The sequence below is a fragment of the Onychostoma macrolepis genome, chromosome 17 (assembly GCF_012432095.1).
Source record: "Onychostoma macrolepis isolate SWU-2019 chromosome 17, ASM1243209v1, whole genome shotgun sequence".
NCBI classification, from domain to species: domain Eukaryota; kingdom Metazoa; phylum Chordata; class Actinopteri; order Cypriniformes; family Cyprinidae; genus Onychostoma; species Onychostoma macrolepis.
The window spans coordinates 8,522,062-8,548,997 of NC_081171.1; the positions used below are offsets into that span (position 1 = coordinate 8,522,062).

Genomic DNA, 26,936 nt, shown 5'->3' on the forward strand with positions numbered 1-26,936 from the left:
GCATTCTCCTTTAGATATTTTAGTGTTTTATATCCTAATGTCGGGTGCACAGAAAGGTGATTGGTTTTGGGTGTGTGTGTGTGTGTTTGCGTGCACGATTTTGTGTGTGTGAGTGAAAGAGAAAGAAGAGACTGCTCATCTGACAGGCCGTGAGTGTTGTTTGGCATGCGCTCTCTCTTTGTGTGTGGGACTACTGGAACAACAGCTTAGTTTTCAGTGCACTCCTGTCGGATTGTTAAGAATAGACTGTCCATGCTAGCACTGCTCTCTTTCTTCCCTGGTGACTGGTGTTTGCAGACCACCTGTGCTGTAGAGAAGAGGGACAAATAGAGAAATTCAGATGGAAACATAGCTGTTGCATGCTGTGTTTTGAGTGTATCCTGTGCAACCACTCTCAACAGAAAAGATTAGGCCTGGTCAGGCCAGTTGTTTAGATTTCTAGTTGTACAACATGCCTACTTGTGTATGTGTGTGTGTGTGTTTGTGTATATATATATTAGGGCTGTCAACGTTAACGCGTTAACGCATGCGATTAATCAAAAAATTTTAACGCGTTAATATTTTTTTTACGCAAATTAATCGTTTGATAAAGTTTGACTTCTTGCCGTCATTACAGCGTGGAAGGTTATCTATCATTGTGTGATAAGGGTACAGCCAGTGTTGCCAGGGTCGTGGTACAATTGGGCTATTTTGAAAATACAGTCGCGGGATAAATTACAGGTTGCAGTTTTTTGGGCTACTTTTATAATGTACCACGGCCGCCCAAAGTGTATATAGACAAATAAAAATTTAAATCGATCTTTTTAATAATGTGTATTATACTTGGAATGTATACCTGGCAACTTAAGAACGGAGAGGCGGTTGTAAAATCACAAACAACGTGAGTTTCAGCCAGAGCATACGTTAAGGCTTTTACACAGCAGAAATAAACATGACAACAGCCACTATAGATTATAAAATAATGATTACGATAGGATATGGTTTGTATGTGATTTTCTCGAGTTGAATGTGTACATCTGAAATGCTCATTTGTGCAGCGATATAAAAGGCTATAAATAGCATATTTTAACAACAGTAAACGACCAAATTCCACATGTGATCGCAAAAGGAAGTTATTACAAACACTCGATGGTGGTTTGAAGTGAGTTCTGAGTAAAAGTGTACTATTAATCTCATAAATTGTCTTATGTAGCATGATGCTAATATTAGCCATAATGCACCTGCAGAACAGGTCCAATTCTTCTTCATAATGCATTTTGTCATAATACTTCACGTAAGGTCGCAAGAAAATGTTTTGTTGTATTTATTTAGAAATACTTTTGATAATAGTTGGGTAAATGTATACTGGGATTGAAGCGATGTGGCTTGGTAAAGTTTTATTGCCAGTATAAAGGCTGATAATGGCTGAATAAAAACAAAAGAATAATGATAAAAGAATAATAAGGATTATGTCTCATTCCTGGCGGAAGTGTGAAAGGTTCTGTTTCCTTAAACTAGTTTGTCATGCATTTCTGTATTTCAACACATTTACAGGTAAATCCTAGTATTTTAAATTTGTGATTAATCATGATTAATCACAGTCCATGACTGTGATTAACGCGATAAAATTCTTTAATCGATTGACAGCACTAATATATATAAATTGGGCCCAATTTGGACATTTCCACTTAGGGGTGTACTCACTTTTGTGGCTAGCGGTTTAGACATTAATGGCTGTACACAAGCTGTACACTCACTACTTTACATTGTAGCAAAGTGTCATTTCTTCAGTGTTGTCACATGAAAAGATATAATAAAATATTTACAAAAATGTGAGGGGTGTACTCACTTCTGTGAGATACTGTATGAGTATACTTTAAAGGCTTGCGCACTCAACTGTTTGCGAAAAGGAGCTTTGTGCTCGTGTATCCTACCTCTCTCATTCCGCACAATTCCAAATATTCCATAATATTTCCATATTTGCGATGTAACGTATCTGAATGTGAAACTATTATTTATTATGTAAATGATAGGCTTTGTACTTCAGTCGCGTTCCAACGGTGACACAGAGGCATGCACGCTGATGTTTGGCTCACTGTATTTTATTTTGATAAAAGTACCAACTGTGCTGTCAATTTAGCAATGCTGGAACTGATGGTGTTTTGTGTGTGTGTGTGTGTGTGTGTGTGTGTGTGCGTGCTCCGGCACCATCACTTCAACTGTTTCCTTATACCAGCAGAATCAACTTTAAACACTTATGGTCTTATTAATAATCACTGTAAGGTCTGTTTTTATTTGTGTACATTCACAATGAAAACAAAACAAAACAGATTTTATATAACATGTAAAAAAATTGTAATTTGCACTACTGTCTGTTCAAAATAAATGAAAAGAAACTGAGCATAGTAGATTTATTGTGTATATATATATATATATATATATATATATATATATGTGTGTATATACAGTATCTCACAGAAGTGAGTACACCCCTCACATTTTTGTAAATATTTTATTATATCTTTTCAATTTTACAAATGATTACAAAATTGGTCTCAAAAGGTCGCTGAATGTGTTTTTGTGCTGGCAAGGTGTGTCATGGATAAATAAATATGACAATAAAACCGCCAATAGGTGGAAGCAAGTCCCTGTTTTAATAAATGACTCGCTGAATCATTCATATCAAACGATTCGTTCAAAATGGCTATTTCAATATAAACTAAACAAGTGAGACCATCTGAATGTTTAATCACTGGCTCACTCGATTCGTTCAAAAACTGATTCATTCACGGAATGAAACACCGTGTTGCTATGCACTGCTGTATAAAACTAATAGCACATTTGTGCTTGCGGCCTCCCGCACATGTGCTGATATACAGAAAAGTACATTGCTTGTACAATGAATAAAAAACGTAAAAACTCATACATGGGTATTTTTTGTTTCATTGCTGGAATTATAAGGGCATTCTAACTGTATTCTGATGAGCTTCATCGTGCAGTGAATGCTTTTGGACTCGAGATGTGTTTTTTTTTTTTCTTTTTTCAAAGTTGGATAATGTCAGCTCTCCTATCATCTCTCAGTCCGTCACAGTCACACATGCATCATGTCAGGAGAATGTCTTTAAATTCTAATCAAGGAAATATCATACCTTCTGTTGTCTTCTTTTTAAAGAACTTCAAATGTTGCGCTTTAACCATTTTGCGCGAAAAATTACGAAATTGCTTCTGCTTGTGCACAGCTTGTTACAGTACCATGTTCTGATTGGCCATATATATATATACACACATACATATGTATATAAAATTGGATGAGAAAAAAATTCATAGTACAAAAATAAAACAACACAAATATCACCAAATTTATCACTAAAGAAACACTGTGACACCAGCAGGTAAAGTTACAGTGGGAGGCCATGTCTCTCTTTCCTCCCCTGAGCCCATTGGGTTTTAACAGACCCCATAAAGAGTGCAGTGAGTTGGATTGGGGGGTAATTGAGAATGAATGTGGAAAAGTCACGTGAGAGGAGGCAATGCCTTCATCGCAGTGTGATTGGAAATGACTTGTTATGGTCGTCTGTGATTGGTTCATGCAATAAATCCCAACTCTTGTGCTTGTACATGTTCCTCTTTCATGAATCAGTCTGAATGAACTATATAATGGCATCAGTGGGAAGACTGATTTAAAAAAATTAAGTAAACAACTCAGATATAACCACTTTGTTATATCAAAATAAGACTTGAAATGGCCTGAAAACATGATCTGTGGGAGTTTTTAGTGAGTAATCAGCTTGGTTAAATTTAAGGTAAATCTCTGTGTCCGTGACCAATATTTACCAAGCTTTGATAACTGATCTGAAAAATTCAAAAATAGTTAAAAGTTAACTATAAAAAAAAAGCTGAACATAAGTTCACAAATAAAATATATTGTTTAAATCGTTGCTGCCTTGAGTTATTATTTTGTAATAAATGTAAAATACTTAACTTGATGATATTCATACCTGGGTTTAATAAATAGAATATTGATTACATTGTTAATGTAAAAATATAAAAAGATTTTTATTTTTTTCTCTGATAGTGAAAGTTATTCCAAGAAAATGTGACTGGGACAAGAATTTACATTTTATTAAAAAAAAAAAATGCATTTAATGTATGTAAAGGCATTAAAATGCATGTACTTAATAAAAAGTAAGTCTGGCCTATTCATTCTGGCCTGGGTCAACAGACCATCCCTATTTTTGAGCCCTGGTTTGTATATACAGATAAAATAGTTTTTTTTTTAAGCTTGTAATATTACACACTCAATAACTCAAACATTGCAGCTTTGCTAATCGTATGTATTGTCTAAAAACACATTGCTTAGGCACACATATGAGCTTTCCTCATGCTTAAGCAGCTTGAGGGATTATGTGTGTATGCATGGGGACGAGATGTGTAGATTCTTGCTGGCAGAATTAACCCGCATCTTGTTTGTAGGCTCGACAGGTAGCTGTGGAGCTGGAAGCCAGCCGCCCCTGACAGCGGCATCAATATCACGTCTGGGGGCCACAGGCGGGGAAGAAATTTCTGCAGCACATTTCACAACTCCCATTGATACTTTCAGCAGTTGCCATGACAGCAATGTGCAGTGGTTTTAATGGAAGTGATTTTGTTAATATAAAATTGAGCCGTGGCCGTAACATCTCTCCCACGGTGCAGCAGGTCTCCATTTATCACAGGTGAAAATGCAGCACTTCAGGATTCCAGCTCCACCCCTCTTTGTGTTCTCTTATTAGGACAAAAGAAGAGCAAATGAAATGAAACAGTCAGAGGATCCATGATGTGTCCCAATTAAGACACAATCAGAGCACATCTCAGCAGTGCAGTGGCTCTTTCCCTACCCACTGGCATGAAAGAGCAGAAGGTTTTCTTTTCTACAATGGCATGCATCTTTGATTGCTTGTTGAGCTCCTGTGCCATATGCATATCTGTCGCTTTCTTTATTTGAAGTAGAACCTGATTATGTCTAAGTTTTCTCCTTTTTGGATGTTGAAACAGTGTGTTAGAGAAGATGACAGTTATCTACAGATACCTCTACAGATATTGTAGTACAGGGGGTTTCAAACTGAGGGTCCAGAGGGCTGCAAGGGCATTTGACTGGAACGATATTGTACAAAATATATATTATTATGGCTGTCAAATTTGATGTTAATGTAATTTTTATTAGTTTAATTAACAGGTTGATTAATCATGATTATTGTATTCTGTTGTGTTTAACCATAAGAATTAAAAGCCAAATCTATGCTAAAAGCTATGGAGTGATATTTATTGTGAAAAGCAGTATACAAATTCATTTGAATTAAACTGATAATTTCGGAATCTTCTCATGCCTATACAGGAGGGGTCGTTGACTTAAAAGTTTGAAAACCCCTGTCGTAGCACTTTTCATATTGTTCTGTGTCTTAGAATAAAAACTGTGCTGGTGTAGAGAAATGTTAGGCCAATAGAGCATCTTTTTCCTTCAGGTTTATGCAGCGTCAGTACAGGAGCGAAGCGTGCGTTTTCTTGACAGTGACAGAGTAGTGCTTGCGGTCTGCCATGCTTCTCCTCCCCATCTCCCCTTGTTCCAAAATGAAATAAATAAAGAGAGAGGAAAAAAAGAACATCTGAACACCAATCAGAAGAATACACCTGTTCCTGTGGGCCATGCTGATGATGTCATCGCCCGCCTCTTTCCATCTCCCGGGAAGGCTGCAGTGTCCTCCACAGGGAATCCTGGCACAGAGGTGTGAGACAAACGAATCGTCTAGGCAATATTTATCTCACTTATGCCCGTCCAACACATTGCTGCCGAGCAAATCTTGCCCACTCTCTCACAATTCCATGCTGATTTCTGTCCCAACACAAATCCTGTGTGACTAAGAAGACTGGCTCTTCGTGCTCGCTACGCTCAGGTTCCATCTCACCCCTCTGTGGTACGTTATCAGAAGCGGCACAGATCACACACAACGAGTGTTTCGTAGGAGTCGTGGCCTGGGCGGATGACTTGGCAGATTCTCAGCTGAGTTGATTAGCTGAGCGTTCACAGATACAGCTGCCACACTGCGTGGTAATAAGAACAACATCCCCGAGCCATGCGCCATTATTCTGATTACGACGGTATTCTAGCTATGACAATGTGGTAATTAGAGGATCTGCATGCTTCGATGAGTCTTCATCGCCGCTCAGCCCCCAAGATATTCCTCATCTCTGGCTGAAGGCTAATGAGCACCCAAGCAGTTAAGAGCCCGAGGAGGAAGACACCTGTGCACATGGAACGGCAGGCCCATTTAGGGGCCAACAACTCAGCCCTTCTTTAGAGTAGCTGGCTATCTTCTGACAGAAAACCCTACTGAAACGACCAGCATTGGAAGCTTTAAGTAATAAGTCCAGACTAGTGTTGGGCGATATGCTCAATTTTCATATCGTCCTATCGTCAGCCTGTGAGATCGCCGATACATGATATTATCGTGCAAATTTATTTAATTATTTACTTACCCAGATGAAAAACAAGTACACTTCCATAATGTACTTAAAGTGCTCTATTTTCACGCACTAATTTTGTACTTAATATACTAAAAATTATCAGGTCAATTTAAGATCATCTAAGTGTACTCAACTGTGCTATTTTGAGACACCATGAATATGAACTAAAATGCACTTTTAACATACTATCTTTGTATTTAAAAAATGTATTTAGTTACCACTTATAGTACACTTGAACCCATCTTTCATACACTAGTACACTCAAGTGTACTACAAGTGGTAGCTAAATACATTTTTTAAATACAAAGATAGTATGTTAAAAGTGCATTTTAGTTCATATTCATGGTGTCTCAAAATAGCACAGTTGAGTACACCTAGATGACCTTAAGAAGTACTAAAGGATCATTTTTAGTATATTAAGTACAAAATTAGTGTGCGAAAATAGAGCACTTTTAGTACATTATGGAAGTGTACTTGTTTTTCACCTGGGTAGTTTCATTGCCAGAAAGTGAATCAACTCCAGCGTAAGGCTAAAAGCAGCCTAATGTTTCTAATATGACTGAATTTGTATTTAACATGATAACAAATTAATAGAAACATCGTAAGTTACTAATTATAATGCTTACATTTCCTCAGTTATTCAAAAAGCAGCTACAGAAAACAAGCTAAGAACATTACTTTACCAAAGAACATCATCACTAGCGCGAGGTTATGCACTTTAAAAACACTCCCATTATAATCGGTGAATCTACACTGTATGATAAATAAATCTCTTATACTTACTTCACACATACATCTGCACTTTGTTGTTTATGATGAGAGAACTCACCAGTCAGAATTCAGTCAGCATGCGCTGAACAACGGAACTCCGCTGTTCCAGCGATGGCTCATCTGAACGCCTCTGATTGGCCATTGCATTCATAAACTCAGCATAATCGTGTGATTGGTTATAATAATGCGCAACACTGTAAAAATGCGGAAGAAATATAATGCAACAAATAAGCCCTAATATTAATTAGATAGTATTACTAACCTGATAATAATAATAGTCTTGCTATCGTCAAAGGCATCATCCACAGGCGATATCTCTGACTATCGTCGATACAATCGTCTATTGGCACTAACCTAGTTCAGACAAAAATGTAAATTCTGTCATTCCAAAATCTGTTCCAAACCTGATTTTTTTTTTTTTTTTTTGTGGAACATAGTAGGTATTTTGAAGAGTGTTGCCAGACAGTTTTGGACAAAAACACTGATACATTTCTCAGAATATCTTCTGTTGTGCAGAAGAAAGAAAATCATACAGGGCTTGGACACGACGTGAGTAAATGACAATTTTCACTGTGTCACGGTGCGCACAGCAGGAAGGAACATGGAGACGAGGAGTAACTTCAAAATAATAGTCTTTAATGTAGACAAGGCAGGGCAAGACAAGGCAGGGCTGACACACAGGAACACCGGGGAGTAACGAGTAGACCAGACAAACACTAACTGAACAGACAGGACTATAAATACACAGGATAATCATAGATAATTACACACCTGAATTGAATAAACTAATAATCACACAGAACAAGGACAGGAACATGACCAAATAAGGACACAAGAGGCGGGAACACATGACACACATGACAGAGGCCTGACATAACTCCCCTCTCCCAGAAGGCGCGACCCACGCCGTAACAGTACCACCGGGGAGGGGGTGGGCACTCTGGAGGCCCCTCAGGACAGACATGGACAGGAAGACAGGACAGGGACCTCCAGAGCGGAACAGACAGAACGGCCCAAGGCGGAGCTGGGAGCTTTGGAGGCCATGGCAGGTGGTCTTCGTGGCCATGGCCTCCTCCCGCGGCCCAACCACTACAGCCGAAACTCTACTACCCCAGCCCCCCCCCCAAAAAAAAATTCCATGGGGTTGTAATGGGGTATCAGGAGCCCTGCAGGGCTAAACACAGGAACAGTAGCCCTCCATGGGCTAGACACTGGAACACGACTTTAAAAATGACTCTTGTCAGGGGCTGGTCAATGAACGGTGGTGGCCGGCCGGCTTGTCCATGGCCAGCTGGCTTGACAAATAACAGAGGCAGCTGGCTCGCTTAACCATCAACAGCGGGGGCCGGCGGGCTTGAGAGAGGTCAGGGGCTGGGAACGGCACTCCTGGCCGTGACTGGGGAACTGGATCCACGGGAACGGCACTCCTGGCCATAATTAGGGAACTGGATCCTCAGGAATCAGTAACGGCACTCCTGGCCGTGACTAGGGAACTGGATCCACGGGAACGGCATTCCTGGCCATGACTGGGGAACTGGATCCACGGGACCTGGGAACGGCACTCCTGTCCGAAACTGTGGAACTGGATCCACGGGAACAGGGAACGGCACTCCTGGCCGAAACTGTGGACAGGATTCACGGGACCTGGGAAGGAGTCAGTGGCGGCCCAAATGTGACCCATATCTGATTTTCTTATGACAGTCTTAACAGACTAATGTGGTCCTACATTGGATACATATCCGATGTTTTGCAACATCCATTTTTACATCATTGAAATGCGACAGACGTCACAATTCTACGCTGGAGGAAATCGTGCTCTCCTTCTTAATATTCTTCTTCTTATCATTTCGTTATTTAGGCTCCGATTGCACATTAACTTAAAAATTGCTAAACACATGCTAACACGAGCAGCATCGATTTTTATTTCCGCGAACACAGTGCGCTGCGTCTGACGTCACGTCTTCTTCTGCACATGCGGGTCACTTCAGGGCCGTATACGGTTCACACATGAGACCGATGGCAGTCGCATTTAAATGACAATGTGAACAGCGCAAAAAAAATCTGATCTGAGCATTAAGACCTGCAGTGTGAACGAAGTCGTAGACAAGGCAGGGCAAGACAAGGCAGGGCTGACACACAGGATCTTTTTTTTTTTTTTTATCATTTTCACAAAAGTTGAATGGCATCCAAAATATCTTGTTGAATGAATATGTGAACATGCAATGTCAAAATAAAGAGCAGAGCCTCTGTTTTTAAACAAAAAACCTGGTTTATTCTAGCTTCATGCAATCATTTATATCAACACTTGAATGTGGTTAAGATTCATGAAAAAAGCATGAAGTTCCCATTTTGAACAAAAAGCTGTGAAAATTGTGTTTTTGTAAAAGACTACATCTGGATCAGGTTCAGATTGATAATCAAGACATAGATGAAATGGATGGCTTCCATCAACACATCTAAAGCTTGATGATCCTGGATCGTCATTTAATTCTGTCACGATTTATATAGTGATTCATGTTTGATGATTGCGTTATTTTTCATAAGCATCAGTCTAAATACAAGATTGCTTGTTTCTGCTTCTTCTTCATGGTGTTTTGATCCAGACGAAATTCTGTCAGTAGTGGGGAAGCGTTATCTCATAAATGATGTAAAATCCCGGCGGGAAAAGAGTTAATCAAGTTAGTCAGTCTGAAACACTGCCATGTAAAATGTACTGCTTTAACATATAGAACTTTTTTCTTATGTAAGCAAAATGGACATTGTAATGAATACTCAACTGATTCGGAATCAAATTGAAATGACAATTGAATCAAAATAAGATTGTATTTAAAACAACGGTATCGTTCACAGCTGTAGAATTGTTACATTCATTCAAACAATGAACGGGCTTTGCAACACAGACCTGCTTTGATTGACACTGCTACGTTAACTACAACTCGTAGCGTCTAAAAGAAGGGACAGCTAAAATATCACTCATGTGTCTCTTCTCGCTGTGATAAAGACCATGAAGACTATACAGTCCCTCCGTGTATAGCACTGTGCCCTCTCATATGACAACCTGTCAGTCTGTTTGATGCAAAGCCTTAGTTCTAATATCACATCACTCAATCAAACACGGCAATGCGGGAATCGGTCCGCTTTGCTACGTAAATTAGATTGTCAGTCCACGCAATCCTCTTCACACGTGATTATGCTCAACCTTGTTACACTTTAATTGCAACCTCTTGATTGCAGGCTAGCAAGATATGTTGCCTTATTCGTTTAATCAGTGGAAGTAGCACAGGTGTTCAAAAGCTGTTCGTGAAGTTTCAAGGCAGTCATCTTCTCTCTTTTCTGTTGAAAGCATCAGAGAGGTGCAGAGGCTCAGGAAAGGGGCATGCTTGATGTCTCAACGGTCCTCCTCCATGGGGAGGACTTCATTAGAATCTAATTAGATGTGTGCTACACTTCCATTTGAATGGGAGTCACCGGCATGGAAAAGGGAAGTGTGATTTTCCAGTTGCTGGATGCTTAATGTTGTTTTAATTCTCCTCCCTGTTGCTACCAAATTTCCCTCACATCTGCTGTGTTTGCACACGATCAGTCTGCTGTTGAGAGTAATAGAGAAATCACCCCAGTGAGAGGGAGAGGCAGGAAAATTTCAGCTCCCTCTATATCTCTTCCCTTATGTTTGCTGTTTGCTCTTTCTCATCTGCAATTGGAGGAGCAGTTTTCCTGTGGCGGTTTTTATCCGCATTAATCTCGGTCTTGGTAAAAACATCCGCTTAATGAGTTTTACGTGATTGCAATCTGATTCTGCGCTTGCAGACTTGCGTGATTCACTGTAGAGACGATAAACAGCTGAACCAAAAAGCAGGAAATAAAGATCTCTCTCCAGCAGAATAGCTATTTTAATTTCATCTTTGAAACAGGAAGTGAGCCCTGAGAGGAAGAAATGGTCAGCCCATTGCTCTGTAATGTCCTCCTCTGCTCTTCGGACACGATTCAATTTGCTCACACTGTCTTTATCTGCTCGTTATGTCACGAATGACTCATTCGCCAATGTGAAATGTGCGCTTGCTTTGAGAGGGAGAAGAGAGAAGAGTTTTGCTCTCAGAAGCTGTAAGTGAGTGATAGATCTGGACAATTGCAAGTCACTTGGTTGCAGCATTCAAACCAAGACACAGACTGATGAGACAGTCAGTGGACATTGACACTTAAAGACAAATGTGTGTGAGCCTATAACCATGGCACCTGATGAGATGGTCTCAACTTCAGCTTCATTTTCTTTGCTTTTACTTTTTGTATCAAGACACTTTTTCGGTGACCCTTCCAGCTTGAAAAGCTCATTTCTGAACTGGAACTTCCTGAAATTCATGGCTTTAGTATAAGACCTTTAGTTAGAGTCAAGGCTTCTCTTCCTGCCACATGACTTCCCCCTCAGGACTGATAAGACTCAGTCAGCTGAAAATGAGCAGCTCTCCGCACATCCACCACCTGTCCAGGGACGGACTACCACCAGGAAGTGAAATAAGTCTCACTCAAGTCAATCAGACAACACTTACTTGCAAGGTTAGAGTGAACATCAGGTCACTTTCACATCTGAGAGCTGAGATTCATCTACCACCTCTACGGGTATTCAACTGTGTCGGCCCACAAAGACATTTGACTACACGTGCTAAACCAGAAAACGTCCATGCAACTCATTTGTCATCACATTTATGGATTATCAGATTGCATCAACAGCATTAGTGCATTTCAAAAGGAATGCTATTGCAGGCCATGTTAGTGATGAAGTGCCTGGGATATAGATCAAAGAAAAGATGTCATGTCGAATTTGAGTGAGAGAGCTGAAGCATTGCATATTACTTAACCCTCCTGCTATTCAGTTTAAGTTTATATCAGACACTGACAGATACTCAATAGTGTTTTCTGAGTTCTGGCTTAGTATTACAGAGCACTTTGCCCTCACATCTTTTCTTTTTATTTATTTTTTATTTTTTTGATGCCGTTCTGAAATTCAGCTTTAGACTGAATGCTATTAAAATGTTCAAACTAATCAGATCTTACATGTTTTCTGTATCTTCAGGATGTTATTGAATGACTTGTAATGATTTGACTGTTGTAGGGTAAGATGGTTTAAAGGTCCCATGGCATGAAAATTTCACTTTATGAGGTTTTTTAACATTAATATGAGTTCCCCTAGCCTGCCTATGGTCCCCCAGTGGCTAGAGATGGCGATAGATGTAAACTGAGCCCTGGGTATCCTGCTTCGCCTTTGAGAAAATGAAAGCTCAGATGGCCCAATCTGGAATCTTCCCTTTATGTCATCATACGGGGAAAGGTTACCTCCCCTTTCTCTGCTTTGCCCGCCCATGAGAAAATGAGCTACTACCGTGTGAGGCGAGCGCAATATTTATTTTTTCCTCGAGAGACATCATGGCTTGCAAACGAGCGAAGCATGGCAGTTGCTCAGTGTTTGGATGTACAAATGAACACCGACGTATTTTTTTAGTTCCTTCATCAGAGCCTATGGCTAGCATTAGCTACATGATAATAACTGTAACAGCATATATAAACAAACTAACTAAAGTACCGTATCCAGACACAATATTTTAAACTAACCATTCGGAGACGTCCTGCTGTAGCCGCTGAGTTGCAACTTCATCAGGTGCTTCTCCATCCGGATCAGATTCTGGGTCAAACTGAAAAGCTTGAAAGACTGCGTGTCTACGAGCCATTGCGATACATCCACTGTCAACATTAGCGCATGGTAGCGCAAGCTGGTTAAGGCCACACACCCACCCTCCACATTGCCCCGCCTCTCTCCTCCTCATTAGCATTTAAAGCTACAGACACAGAAATGGCACGTCCTAAGGAAAGCTCATTGTGGGACTGGCTCGTAGTGGCTGAAATTCTGCACCTAGGCTGAATTTCGGGAAAGAGACTACAGATACAGTACGGACCACTTAGGCCTATATAAAAGCATCCAAAAAGCAGCATGTCATGGGACCTTTAAGATATCCTCTGGGGTAAGATGTTACTAAATATTAACACATTTATTGAATGTTTTTACTCTTAATGTTCTTTCACTCAATTTTTAATCTTCTGAATCTATCTAAATAGTTTGTGAGGTTAAATTATCTAATTATTGTTATTAGATAATAACAATGAGATAGAATTAGATGAGCTGTGAATTTATTTTACGCTAAAGTTGAAGTTAGACCTTTGGGGCACTCAGAAAGCATGTTGTTACTGGTATTTTAATGATTTAATTTAAAAATAATTATAATTCACGGAGTTATGGAATAATTATGTGCATTAGATTTACATTTCAAACAACTCCATTATTCATTGTAACCTGTATAGGCCAATTGAGTGGCATCATGTAATCTGAATTTATGGTCTGTTGCTACCATTGCATACTTGTAATGAGAAATATAGACTTTTACTAAACTGCTAAATTAGCAAATGTTTCCATTTATTTCCTTTAATAATATACTGCATTATAAATCATTATCATCTTGTACATGCTTAACACATCTCTAAATATGATACTGTTTTTAAAAGGAGCTTCTTCCTCCATCTTACCCTGCTACACTTATTTGTTCTGACAAACATTAACAAATGCTGTTCATTTATTCTATTGCACAGGTATGCAGATCAGGATTCTGATGGTCATATCAGCTTCAAGGACTTTGAAAATGTCATCAGCTATGGTTTGGCGAACATCTGCAGCTCCGCAGGAGCCACAAAATAAGAGTCTGGAAACTGCTTCTTTAAAAAATACATACAACTAGATCTCCCATAAAACAACATGTATTCACAACCCAGTGGCTTTTAACTGAAAGCTTTGATAGTCAAAGGTTTTCACATTGACTCTCCAATAGATAATTTTTAGCAATTTAGAGAACACCGTTTGGCCTTGTCTGTGGAAAGGCAGAGTAACCTCAAATGCTTGACACTTGGGTTTGATGATGAGTTTTGATGTTGTATCGATCCATTTGGACTGAGGCTGCACCATGTAATAGAGAAGCACACATTTCTATTGTGCAGTTGCCTTACAAACTACATTAAATTTAACCCAGCCTCTCAGGGTCTACTTCACTAGATGCGGGAACAATATTCCCGTCCCTGCCTTCTGATATTCTGTACTCTGTGCCTCTTAAAATGAATTCTGTGAGTGCTGTCACCCCATTTTATGGCAAGTAAGGGGTCGGATCTTTACAATTCTCCTTCCTCGTTCAATTTCCATCTGCAAAATAGGCAGGATGCCTTAAAATTGAATATTAACTATCACATTCAGATTCTGTTTTTGCAGAACTCCCTGCTAGCGACATATATTAAAAAGCCCAAGCGTACTCGTTCAGGGAGGATTTTATGCGACTCGTCTTGTTACATGCGATTATGGAACTGTAAATACTTGTTTGTGTTTCGAGAGATTTGCTGCACTCCCATCTGAATAAAGATTAATTTGTTTTTGTAATCAGTCCTGAGTCTTCATCTGTATGACATGACGCTCACTCTATCCTCAATCCATCAGGGGGCTCAGGAGGCATCAAGTAAGGAAATGGCCTTGGAGAAAAATAATCAAATACAGTTTTAATCAAATACGTGCTTAATCCACTCATAGGTTCATTTTCGGGAATGGCCCGCTGTTCAAATATAAACAGAGAGGCGCTAGTTTAATCTTCACCTTCCTCTTTGAAACTCGATTAAACGAATCCCCCAGTTTAGTTGCTGTATTGTGCTGTGGGAGAGAGCGTGCGACACCATGAGCCAAACCCGTGCGAGGAAAGAAGGTAGAGCTGTCTTGCGACGTGGCTTCAGTCTAAGCCTTGCCAACAGTGCAAAGAGCCGTAGATTAACACATTGTGTGACTGTTGTTTATGCCAGCCGTTTGAGGGAATAGACCGTGTTCTTTTGTGTTCTCAGTAGCTCTTTTTCTGCAGATGAGGATAGCTTTTCTATTTTTCTCATTCGTTTTCATGCCACGGAGCTGCTATGAGCTGATAGCGAGAAAAAGAATTCAACAATTGACAGTTGTGGACAAGACCAAACGTATTTGAAAATAATTCCACACTCACCCAGGAAGCGAATGCACGATAAAATTTAACATGGTCTGGCTGAAATCAAAGAGTGTGGAGCAAGCGAAAAAAGCCTCTGAAAGAGGTGTGTTTGTTGGAATGCTGTGCTGGTTATTAAGATACTCAATACAATCAATTATTCAGTTGATCCAATGTTAACAAGTTTCAGTGGGGCCTCATTTTTAACTTAACTGCGGTTTATTTTAGCATTTTAGGTGTTACTTTGCGGTCAGGTTAGAGGGAGACCCTCACTGCGATGATATCACTGCTATAAAATTAGCAATTAGCAAACAAATTAGAAATAATAATAAAAACATCATAAAGTAAAATCAACCAAGTCAATGTAGGCATCACAAAATGTACAGTATGCACATTTTTTTGACATTGACTAAAGATTTATTTTTATTTTATAAAATTATTAATATTTAGAAAGATTAACTTTGAGTGTTTGATGACGGCAAAAGTAACTCAAATGTCAAAATAGGGGAAATGAGCATGCACAATATTAAAAAAATAAATAAATATATAGAGATGTTCCGATACCCTTTTTCCCTTCCCGATACCGATTCCGATACCTAGGCTCAGGGTATCGGCCGATACTGAGTACTGATCCGATACCTGGGTGTGTATCTGGTTATACAGTTGTATGTACTACTAGATCTGTATAGATACAATTATTTTATGGTGTGCTTCACCATAGATAGATAGATAGATAGATAGATAGATAGATAGATAGATAGATAGATAGATAGATAGATAGATAGATAGATAGATAGTAAACAAAAAAATATAATATATAATGTTTGGAAAATGGCATTCCATTTTTAAAATCTATTTAAATATCTAAAAGTACACTCTTAACATCAGTCAGTGAAGCATTATAAATGTATTATGATAATCGAGTATTATTTAATGATATAACTTTAGCAATTAGAATTAAAACTTGGTAACCATGAATACAGTCATTTTAACTGAACTGGTGGTGGTGCTTTTTTGGTCATTCAGTGTTTCTCTGAAAAATGGGGGGGAAACTATCAATAATACTGATAAGATAATAATCATACTATGAATTCTACTAAGAACAATATAAAACGCACTAAGGATTAACGAGCTGCTGGATTCATGAATATTAATCACGTTGCCTGCGTTCGCTTGAACTGATTTGCTGAAATCGAAACAGGGACGATTATAGGTGAGCTCCAGCCAATGAGATTGTCGCTTGCGCATTAGCTCCGCCTACTACCGGAGAACCCGGCAGTTCTTAAAAGATGAAGAATTCCAAAAGAACTCCGTTATTCTGACAGGAAAATACAACAAAGAATATCGTTTACATACCAAGCAGAATTGACGCGCTACATAAGACTCTCTCTCTCTCTCTCTCTTTGCATGTGAGGAAAAAAAGCAAAGCGACGGCGAAAAGCAAAGCTCACACTAGAGCTTACGGTACGTCAAATACAGGTGCGCTGCGCATTCATTCAGATGATCTGAAAAATAGCCCAGATCGCTTGACGGAGAGTGAAACTCTGAAGCGCTTGGTCAGAGTGTTCAGCGAGTGACAATATATATGTGCTAAACTTATACATAGCCTCCAACTCACACACTGGCGAGTATAATCTGAGCATTTATTAGCCAGTGGCTAATATTATACACTATTTAGTCGCCCAGGGTGAAGATTTAGTCGCATATGCGAGTGATTTACTGGCAATGTGCTACCACGTTTGTATTTATTCTTTTCTGCTCTAAATAGTGGTTGCTTGTGCACAACTTCCTGTGTTTGCATTCTGAGCAGCGAAGAAGAATTGATTTCCGATTTGCAGCGTTAAGCAAAGCTAGCGGGCATAACTATAGATCTTGTTTAAGAATGGTATCGGATCGGTACATGGATTCAAGTACTCGCCGATACCGATGCCAGATTTTTTTGTGGTATCGGTGGAATTTCCGATACTAGTATCGGAATTGGAACAACCCTATAAATATACAGTGGGTACGGAAAGTATTCAGACCCCCTTAAATTTTTCACTCTTTGTTATATTGCAGCCATTTTCTAAAAACATTTTTGTTTTTTTTCCTCGTTAATGTACACACAGCACCCCATATTGACAGAAAAACACAGAATTGTTGACATTTTTGCAGATTTATTAAAAAAGAAAAACTGAAATATCACATGGTCCTAAGTATTCAGACCCTTTGCTCAGTATTTAGTAGAAGCACCCTTTTGATCTAATACAGCCATGAGTCTTTTTGGGAAAGATGCAACAACTGGATTTGGGGATCCTCTGCCATTCCTCCTTGCAGATCCTCTCCAGTTCTGTCAGGTTGGATGGTAAACGTTGGTGGACAGCCATTTTTAGGTCTCTCCAGAGATGCTCAATTGGGTTTAAGTCAGGGCTCTGGCTGGGCCATTCAAGAACAGTCACGGAGTTGTTGTGAAGCCACTCCTTCGTTATTTTAGCTGTGTGCTTAGGGTCATTGTCTTGTTGGAAGGTAAACCTTCGGCCCAGTCTGAGGTCCTGAGCACTCTGGAGAAGGTTTTCGTCCTGGATATCCCTGTACTTGGCCGCATTCATCTTTCCCTCGATTGCAACCAGTCGTCCTGTCCCTGCAGCTGAAAAACACCCCCACAGCATGATGCTGCCACCACCATGCTTCACTGTTGGGACTGTATTGGACAGGTGATGAGCAGTGCCTGGTTTTGTCCACACATACCGCTTAGAATTAAGGCCAAAAAGTTCTATCTTGGTCTCATCAGACCAGAGAATCTTATTTCTCACCATCTTGGAGTCCTTCCATGCGGGCTTTCATATGTCTTGCACTGAGGAGAGGCTTCCGTCGGGCCACTCTGCCATAAAGCCCCGACTGGTGGAGGGCTGCAGTGATGGTTGACTTTCTACAACTTTCTCCCATCTCCCGACTGCATCTCTGGAGCTCAGCCACAGTGATCTTTGGGTTCTTCTTTACCTCTCTCACCAAGGCTCTTCTCCCCCGATAGCTCAGTTTGGCCGGACGGGCAGCTCTAGGAAGGGTTCTGATCGTCCCAAACGTCTTCCATTTAAGGATTATGGAGGCCACTGTGCTCTTAGGAACCTTAAGTGCAGCAGAAATTTTTTTGTAACCTTGGCCAGATCTGTGCCTTGCCACAATTCTGTCTCTGAGCTCTTCAGGCAGTTCCTTTGACCTCATGATTCTCATTTGCTCTGACATGCACTGTGAGCTGTTAGGTCTTATATAGACAGGTGTGTGGCTTTCCTAATCAAGTCCAATCAGTATAATCAAACACAGCTGGACTCAAATGAAGGTGTTGAATCATCTCAAGGATGATCAGAAGAAATGGACAGCACCTGAGTTAAATATGAGTGTCACAGCAAAGGGTCTGAATACTTAGGACCATGTGATATTTCAGTTTTTCTTTTTTAATAAATCTGCAAAAATGTCAACAATTCTGTGTTTTTATGTCAATATGGGGTGCTGTGTGTACATTAATGAGGAAAAAAAATGAACTTAAATGATTTTAGCAAATGGCTGCAATATAACAAAGAGTGACAAATTTAAGGGGGTCTGAATACTTTCCGTACCCACTGTATATGTATTAAAAATGACATCTATAGAAATCACAAAATAAAATAAAACTTTAATAGTGCTATCAACCAAATTTATCTTTAACTGTGTTTATTTTGAGTTTTTAATTTTTGGCCAATGAATCTCTCAAAATACAAGCATTTAACCATATCTGTGAAAAGTACAAAAATAACAACATTGAGTGGCAGCTTCCTGCAGACTGTCTTTTTTACAGAATCCAAAACACTCCCACATTTATTTATATATATATATATATATATATAGAGAGAGAGAGAGAGAGAGAGAGTCATCTCCTCCAACACGATTTTATGCTTTATTAGTTGCTACACAACTTTTTTCTAATCATGGTTGGCATCCAGCTTTAAGATGCATTTTCGCCACCAATCATGTTGAAGTGTCAACCAGACACTGGATTAATATTAGCATTGTGTAGTAGAAACATGATATCACTACTTCATTTTTTAAATATCATGGTTGTCATCAATACTATTATATTGTGACACCCCTAGTCTACATAGACTTCTATGCCCAAAGTTCCCTGGCTTTTATAGTGATTAGATGTTCTAATTGGATACAGCACTGACATGTCATCTTTCCTGTGTTTCTCTACAGGAGAATGTGCAATCACTTTAATTTTATTAGTCCTCTTACCCTCGTCCAATCTGATGTGCACATGTGAGTTAGTCATGTGTAGGTCTGCATGTGTCATGGGCTGTTTAGAAGCACTGTGTATGTATTATCAATAAGTTCTGCTTGTACCAGCTTGGTGTATCTGTATTAAAATGAGCATGAGAGAGAAACACATAGAGCAAGTTGGGGGAGGGAAAAAAAAGAACAAGCGAAAATGGTAAGGATGAAATATCATTAATCAGGACTGGCAGATACAAATGAGGGACCTTGCTCCCTGCTCAACCTGCTAGCAGAAAGAGAGCGTTGCCACAGAGCGCTCTATCTGTGGAAGACGAGAAGCTCTGTTGCAGTCCATCAGTGCTGTCTTTGTGGAGTTCTTGAGTAGTTCGGTCTGAGCAGACCTGTCACGAGCAGCTTGTTCATGCTGTTGTCGCTGCTGCTACTGAAAGTCAAGTCGTTGTTAACATGACGCTCTTTAAAACAAAGTCTGGAGAGAAAATTGATGGGCTGTGCGTTTGAAATTCAATGTAACTGGTATTTTTTGAGGTTCAGTGCCCAAACACGAGTCGTGGCCTAACAGTTGACCTAGCAGGTGCTTTGAACCGAGGTGTTCACATGAATGACACAAGGTAGCATCGGTCTTGTCAGATTTTCTCATATTTCCCATCTTCTTCATCGTTTCAAGTCACCTCTACAATTTTGTATCAATGAAAGGCAAAAACGTTTTCGACACCAAATATTCTCCTCAAGGAAGTCTTAGTGACCAAGTGAGAGGTAAGGACATATTTTAAACCTTGCTTTCTAATCTGAGATTATGTCTGTGGTACTTTTATGTAATCTGAGTAATCGAGATTAAGATTAAAATCGAAGGCAGCCTAATTATAAATTCTCAATTTTCTCTTTGGTTGGCTACCATCTGTTGTGGGGTTAAACGTATAAAAATTTCTGCTCCAAGCTAGTTTTTGTAAAGGCTGACAGTCACTGATAAATGCCGACGGTGAAGGCGCATTCCAAGGCGCTATGAGCATATTGATTTCCTTATGGGGGGCCTATTAAACATGATTTATAGATGCTTTCCTCCTTTTCTTTCCCTAAAGCTGTGTTTAGCCACACAAGAGCCCAAATGTAATGGAGAGAATGGATGAAAAATGACGGGTGATTTACTCAGACGAACTGACGAAACAGACGCGGCGTCTCCTCACGGTACCATAGATCACTCATCACATTCAAAAATTAAAGATGTGTTCTTCGTTTATTTGTGTATTAGCTTAATGAGGTATGAAAGTGCTACATGGATGGAATGGGACCAATTTAAATCTTGGGTTTGAAGGGTTGTTTCAATTGATTTTTTTTCTTTTATTTTATGTGCCACTTCTAGACTTTTTATAGGTTCAGGAAATCCAACAGATCTTCGAAACCTTTATATCCAGATAAATGTTTTACTTGCTTTGCCGCTGGTGTTTCCAAATGGAATTGCAATAAAATGACAAATATGTTTTCGAACAGATTTCTCGAATACTCACTCCTGCCATTGGACAAACAGATAACCTGCCTTAAATTCAACTGCACTGATGTTTTGCTGAGTTGATGTTAACAGTAACGGGATAGTAAGATTTCCAAGATAAAATACACAATCCATTAGGTGCATATATAAATGAATGGATCTGCCCTTATGTACTTGGAGAAACGGCACATGCATCATTAGTAAATTAGAAATTTACCGCTGATTAGTCTTTGAAGTCACATTAATGATGCAATTACTCTCTGAAGTCACTTTAATGAAGGCACTTAATGTAATATTGTAATATATTAATTGAGAATATTATGTTTATTTTAAGCTGCAGGAAGACCTTGATCTCACAAAGGGCTTCGAAATGATGCATTTAAGTCACTTTAAGTCTCATAGCTGCATATGGTGTTGAATGCAACAAATGTGGCCTTCATGCACCCCTCAAGATTCGTTTCACTTCATGCCTTGGTGGCTGGGCGCGGAGTCTCTGAACTCTAATTATATGTGCAAACAGAGCTGAAGCCCATATTACTGTATCACAGAGGGTTTGGCTCAATTAGCTTGTGTAAATATCACCCTGGCAGCCACTGAAGAGCCTCTTATCACCGTATTATGTTTAAAGGTGCTGTTCTGTTTCACTGCCTTTGATTCATTATTGCACAAACATTAAATAATTATGTTTCAACAAGCCTTTTCTGTTGCTGCGCTAATGAATTAAAGCTCATCAATAGGTTTAATATCAGAATTTGATGCATTCACATTGCTCGTTTATTGATTTAAACATTAATTTTCTCAGCATCACCGAGAAATGGCTCACACAAGCAGATTTTAAGACAGTGTTAGACATTTATTTGTGTTCGAGGCCACATGATTTTTCTCTAAATTCTCCCCTGATTTTGGCCAAATGAGTCATTATAAAACAATACCGATATGCTCTACTAATTATAAGCCGCACTGCATGTTAGCTCCTCAACATATTGTCTGTTTCCTTCAACAGGTCGCATATGTTAATGCTCAACGGGCCTGTCTGAATGGGACAAACAGACCAGATGCATCTCTCATCAATTCACTCTGCCTGTCCCTGTGCGGTCTGTCCACTAGTTTGTGATTCATGGCACATGGGCCTACTAATGACCAACATCAGCGTTCAAGCCAAGCTGTAAGATTAACCAGCTCACGACTTATTATTGACGTTGATAAAATGGGGACACAGACAAATACACAGACTATTTAGGAAGAGTAGACAGCCAGTCCGTTGGAAGAAGGTCATGTTTATTTATGGCACAGCTGCATAGAGCAATAATAACAACCAAGTCAACATAGATACTTAATTGTTGAAATCGAAAGTTTTCAGGCTTTTTGTCTGTTATCCTTTTACCTTCAGCATGTCTCACCCCAAAATGCAAAATATGTAATTTTCCGTTGATGGCCATTCAAAATAAGCTGTGTAATCTGCTTTATTTATTTATTTTTGTAGTATGTATATTTTAGTTTATATTTTATTTATTTATATATATATATATATATATATATATATATATATATATATTATTATGTTTAGTATATTTATAGACCTCCTTAGTCAACTTTTCATGGGCTTTTTACATTTTTATTAATGCATCAGTTGTTACCTTTTTCAGATTTTCAGTAATGGAAATTGCATATTCAAGATCTAAACTCTAAAGAAAGTGTTCGCATATTCGAAAGAATGAAGTAGCAGAGTTCATTCATTTGAGAGGGGTAATTAATCATATACACCAGGAAGAAACCCCTGTAATAAATGACCGGGAAGGTTCATAGAGGGCAGTCAGACACTTTGTAAACACATTGATCGTACGCATTCTGATCAGCAATACTCCTGACATCATTTGACTGACGTACTTTTATGCATTTGAGCTGCACATCGCACTGTTTCGTTCAACTCAATCAAATTAGCCTCTCAATATTTCAAACCTGAGGAATAAGCACTCGTGTTCACTGATCTAAGAGGCAATTACCTGGAGCTGAGTTCTTACCTCAAAGGCTTTCGAGCACAAGAAGAAAATGAACGGCACTCCAAGGCCTTTACAAACAGATCTGGAGTTCTTACTTGGCATGGCGAGCATACAGGGTGACACTGAGAAAACAAAAAGATGGAGGGGAGCAGGAGGAGGAAAAGTGGTACATAAAGTCGATCAATAAAGAGAGATCAATGCTTTTGTGAGGACTCAAGCAGACCCTTGGGAGTTTTGGCTACGGAGAACATGGCAGAGTATTGTGTCTGTAATCCCCTTCTCTCTTTCTGTGTTTTCAGAGAGGGCTCCATTTGGAGGGCGGCTTCACACTGGCCCCACGCTTCTGGCCCACTTTTAAAGAAACTAGTTCCTTTGCCTTAGCCTCAGGCATGAATGAATCATAAATTTGAGGGAGCCGGATACTAGAGAAGGTAGAGTCCTGTTAAGGCCGTGCTGACTAATATGATGTGACTGGTTACAGAAAATACATATCTTGCAGCAAATCTGATGAGAACTCTCCAGAGGAAGGAAGAAAATATGGTTTTCCAATATACTGGGGTAAGCTGCAATTTATTTGTTTTGCTTGTTTATCGATCACCCTGATGAATGTGAACCTGCAATTTTTTTATCTATCTATCTATTAAATAAAAAAATAAATAAAATATCACTGTTCTACATATAGTATCTATCCACCAAAATGCTACAGTTATTGTTATTAATGTAAAATCATAAGAAATTAGTAATGGATCATGTTCCTGCAGTATTGTTAGCATATTTTTTTTTCTGTCATTTTAAAATTAGTTTTTTTTCCACAGCAGTAGCTATGTTAGTTTAGGGAAACTATGATTTTCATGACGAGAAGGTTTGATTTTCACAGATATAGTGCTTTTACACACATTATCTGCTGCACGTCTCGACAGGCTTGAGCTCAATGAGTAACTTTTCCGAAATGTTTCAGTAGAAATATCAAATTATGTCTTGGTAATGTTATGATCAGGGTGAGAGTCAAACATTATAAATGTTGTGCGTTCCTCTCATTAATGTTTTATCGGGGAACATGCAGCGGAGTGTGTCAAAGTGAATCCCGCATGACACGCGCACACAGATTCAATTAGATTTTCAATTTTGTGCAGATATTTATTAAATGGCACTGATTTTTCGGCACATTTTATTTTCCACCTGTGGCTAATGTATAATGTATGTGCTGTCAACCTTTGACGTTTAAATTCTGGTACTCTCACAAGGCTTAAATACATGCAAACACCTGTTAATTATTTTTCATCCATTGCATTTAAATGACTCCTAAAGGTTTGATTACTGCCAGTTGAAGTCGTGCAGATCTGATGAAGAAAATCAGATGCTCTCGCGCAGTGATATATGATAGGCCTAAAGTATGGTCTCAAAAGTTTTTATGTAATCCTTTTAAATAGTTTAACAGTGGTATTTTCAGCAACTCTATAGTAATCATCAAACATTGGTATTTCTATTAAAAAAAGTATCCTGAATAGATTGCTTAGATTTGCATTTGATGCAGTTTTGCCACAATAACATTATTCCTATAGTAAAACCGTGTTAAAGAGTTGCATGGGAAGTTTTGCAGGCATATTTGTAATCATTTTCTTTTGTTTCAAATGTGTGCCTCGCACATAACTGCTGATAGCCACACTGTCAATAAAACAAATGAATAGTCTAGATTCCACTCAGTTGTTACCAGCTATAAAATCTCAGCCATGCTCCACAAATTTTAATGTACTGCATTAATTCAAACCCACCGTGTCCTTGATCCAAATGCCTGTGGCTGACTGTTGGCGCTGTAGTACAATAGGTGAGTGTAGGTTGTGTGTGAGGATTGAGTGGACAAAAGGCCCAATATTTCTCTGCGCAAATGACCCACTTGGGCTTTAGGCCATTAGCCGGGTGAGGATCTCAACAAATTATGCCATCTGCACTGTGTGTGTCCCCTGCATGAGGAATGGAAAAAACAATGGATGGATTACTTTAGCCCACATGGTTGCGTCAGGATGTGCCTGGTGGTGAAAGCCCCTGGACGCTTAGAGAGCCATCATGTGTCATATACCAAGGGTTGGACTCACAGGAACTGGTTTTATGTCCTTAGCGTAGCCATCGTAACGAGGCGCTGCCGCACACTATTCCAGAGACAGCAGTTAACATGACCTGTTCTGTCTTCCAGCAGTACATTCATCAGAGACGGCTGCATCTACAAGTGCTTTTCCCTGAGAAAGAGCGAGACAGACGGATGGATGGAGGGATGGCGACATTAGTTTCCTGTTCATGCTGCGTTTGTTGTGTGAAAAGTGCCTTCTTTTATTGAAAAAGAATTGCACTCCGTTTTTATTGTTTGCATATCACATTAAAGCTGCGTTTCATTCTGCGGGAGAATCGTTGCGGAAGCGCCAGCCATTACTGTGATTGATTTTTCGGTCGGCAGGCGCGTGGCTGTGCTAGATCCATCACCCGTTCTCCCTGCTCTTTGCTCACACTCTCGCAGAGAGTGAAAAACAATCACCCTCGTTTCTCCCCAGCAGCGAGGCAGCGCTGCCTCATTCTGTTTTGGGTGTCTATTAGCTTCCCAGACTTCAATAGATTATAATAATGGTTATTGTCCCTTGTGTCACATTATAGATATGAGTTGATGCTGCATCCCCGTGAAAGAACATTTCAGCTCATAGTGTGAGACTAGTTACCCATCCCTGAATCGCACTGGGAGGATTCGAAGCTAACGGATTTCACCACTTATTTCAATTATGGGGGGCCAACTCTTATACTCGCACTCTTGAGTTATTTTCTGCCACCGAGCGCAGAGAAAACAGCGCAGTAGTTAAAGATGTGCGCAGATCCACCTCTGCTGTGTAAACAATGTTTATTGAGTTTTGACGATGGGAATCGGTTGAGTGGTTTAAGTAGTATGGTTTGCATTATATCCTATTATACGTTTGGATCATATTCATACTCATGCAAGAGTACTGTTCCATTTCTTGCATCTCTTGTGTACAGGTAATTTTCGCTCAGGTAGGTTTGACTCAGATAATGCAGCATAAATAATACAGGATGAATGCAGCATTTAGCAAGGATTGGTTTTTTTACTCCTTTGCAGAAACAGCTGTATTTGACTGTGGTTCATTTGGAATGACAGAACATTGAGATGAGAGGTGCGTTTTAAAGATCTGTTGATTATTTTTTTATTTGAGTTTTAAACTCGATAGGGGGTATTACTAGGCGACACTCCTGAAAATATGCCCAGGTCAAATTTCACCCCAAAATCAATAATGTTTGTTAATTGTTTTGTTGTATAGTCATTCATTCATTCATAATGAAACATTGGACATTTACCCCAAATTCTCATCCATGTAAATGCATCTGGATTTTTTTTTTTTTTTTTTTTTTTAATTCATACTGTCAGTAGACTTTCATTTTAATAATTAACTATTTGTAATTAGTAAATTCTAAACACTAAGTTATACTAATAAAGACTGGAAAAAAATCATTACATTGAAGGCAGTACAACAACAACAAAACAGTTATTTGAAAGCACTATACAAATATATTTGCAAATTGCACTAATGAGTGTAATTTTTTATAATTTAATTGTGTTAAATACTAAAAGAAATTCGGAGAAATAGTTTTTGTTTTATTGGTTTGTTTTTGAATAGCAATGAGAATGGCGGGAAATGTGCAAAATATAAAATAATGTCAGTGAAAAATGATTCTAAATTAGGTTTCATTTTCTTACAAAAGAAATATTTCTTGATTTCTTCTTTCTTTGTTTTGATGTTGGTGTTGACAGGTTTTGTAAGATTCACCCTACTGATATTGATCAAACTCTTGCATCAAGCACAGAGATCATTTCAAGCATTTTTCCACCAAATTAAATTTTCTGCTTGTAATCGT

The 26,936-nt window shown here is 39.1% G+C and overlaps 2 protein-coding genes across 7 annotated transcripts in view; both read left to right on the plus strand.

Moving 5' to 3' along the window:
* efcab11 (EF-hand calcium binding domain 11) overlaps positions 1-23,455 on the plus strand; it is a 76,101-nt gene extending 52,646 nt beyond the window's left edge. For 2 of the 5 annotated variants that reach the window (XR_009266742.1, XM_058749579.1), the window contains one exon: positions 4,453-5,251. Coding sequence is in view for 3 of the 5 variants with exons in the window: in XM_058749579.1 (XP_058605562.1) it covers positions 4,453-4,465 (13 nt within the window). In the remaining 2 variants the exon portion in view is untranslated. Of the gene's footprint in view, positions 1-4,452; positions 5,252-13,884; positions 15,133-20,620; positions 20,727-22,030; positions 22,193-23,326 lie in introns of those variants that run through there. The other 3 variants (XR_009266743.1, XM_058749580.1, XM_058749577.1) reach the window with 3 other exon arrangements.
* The window catches only part of foxn3 (forkhead box N3), a 103,316-nt gene continuing 99,829 nt past the window's right edge, over positions 23,450-26,936 (plus strand). The window contains exon 1 of one of the 2 annotated variants that reach the window (XM_058749571.1): positions 23,450-23,585. The gene's annotated coding sequence lies outside the window, so the exon portion shown is untranslated. Of the gene's footprint in view, positions 23,586-24,851; positions 26,198-26,936 lie in introns of those variants that run through there. The other variant, XM_058749572.1, reaches the window with a different exon arrangement.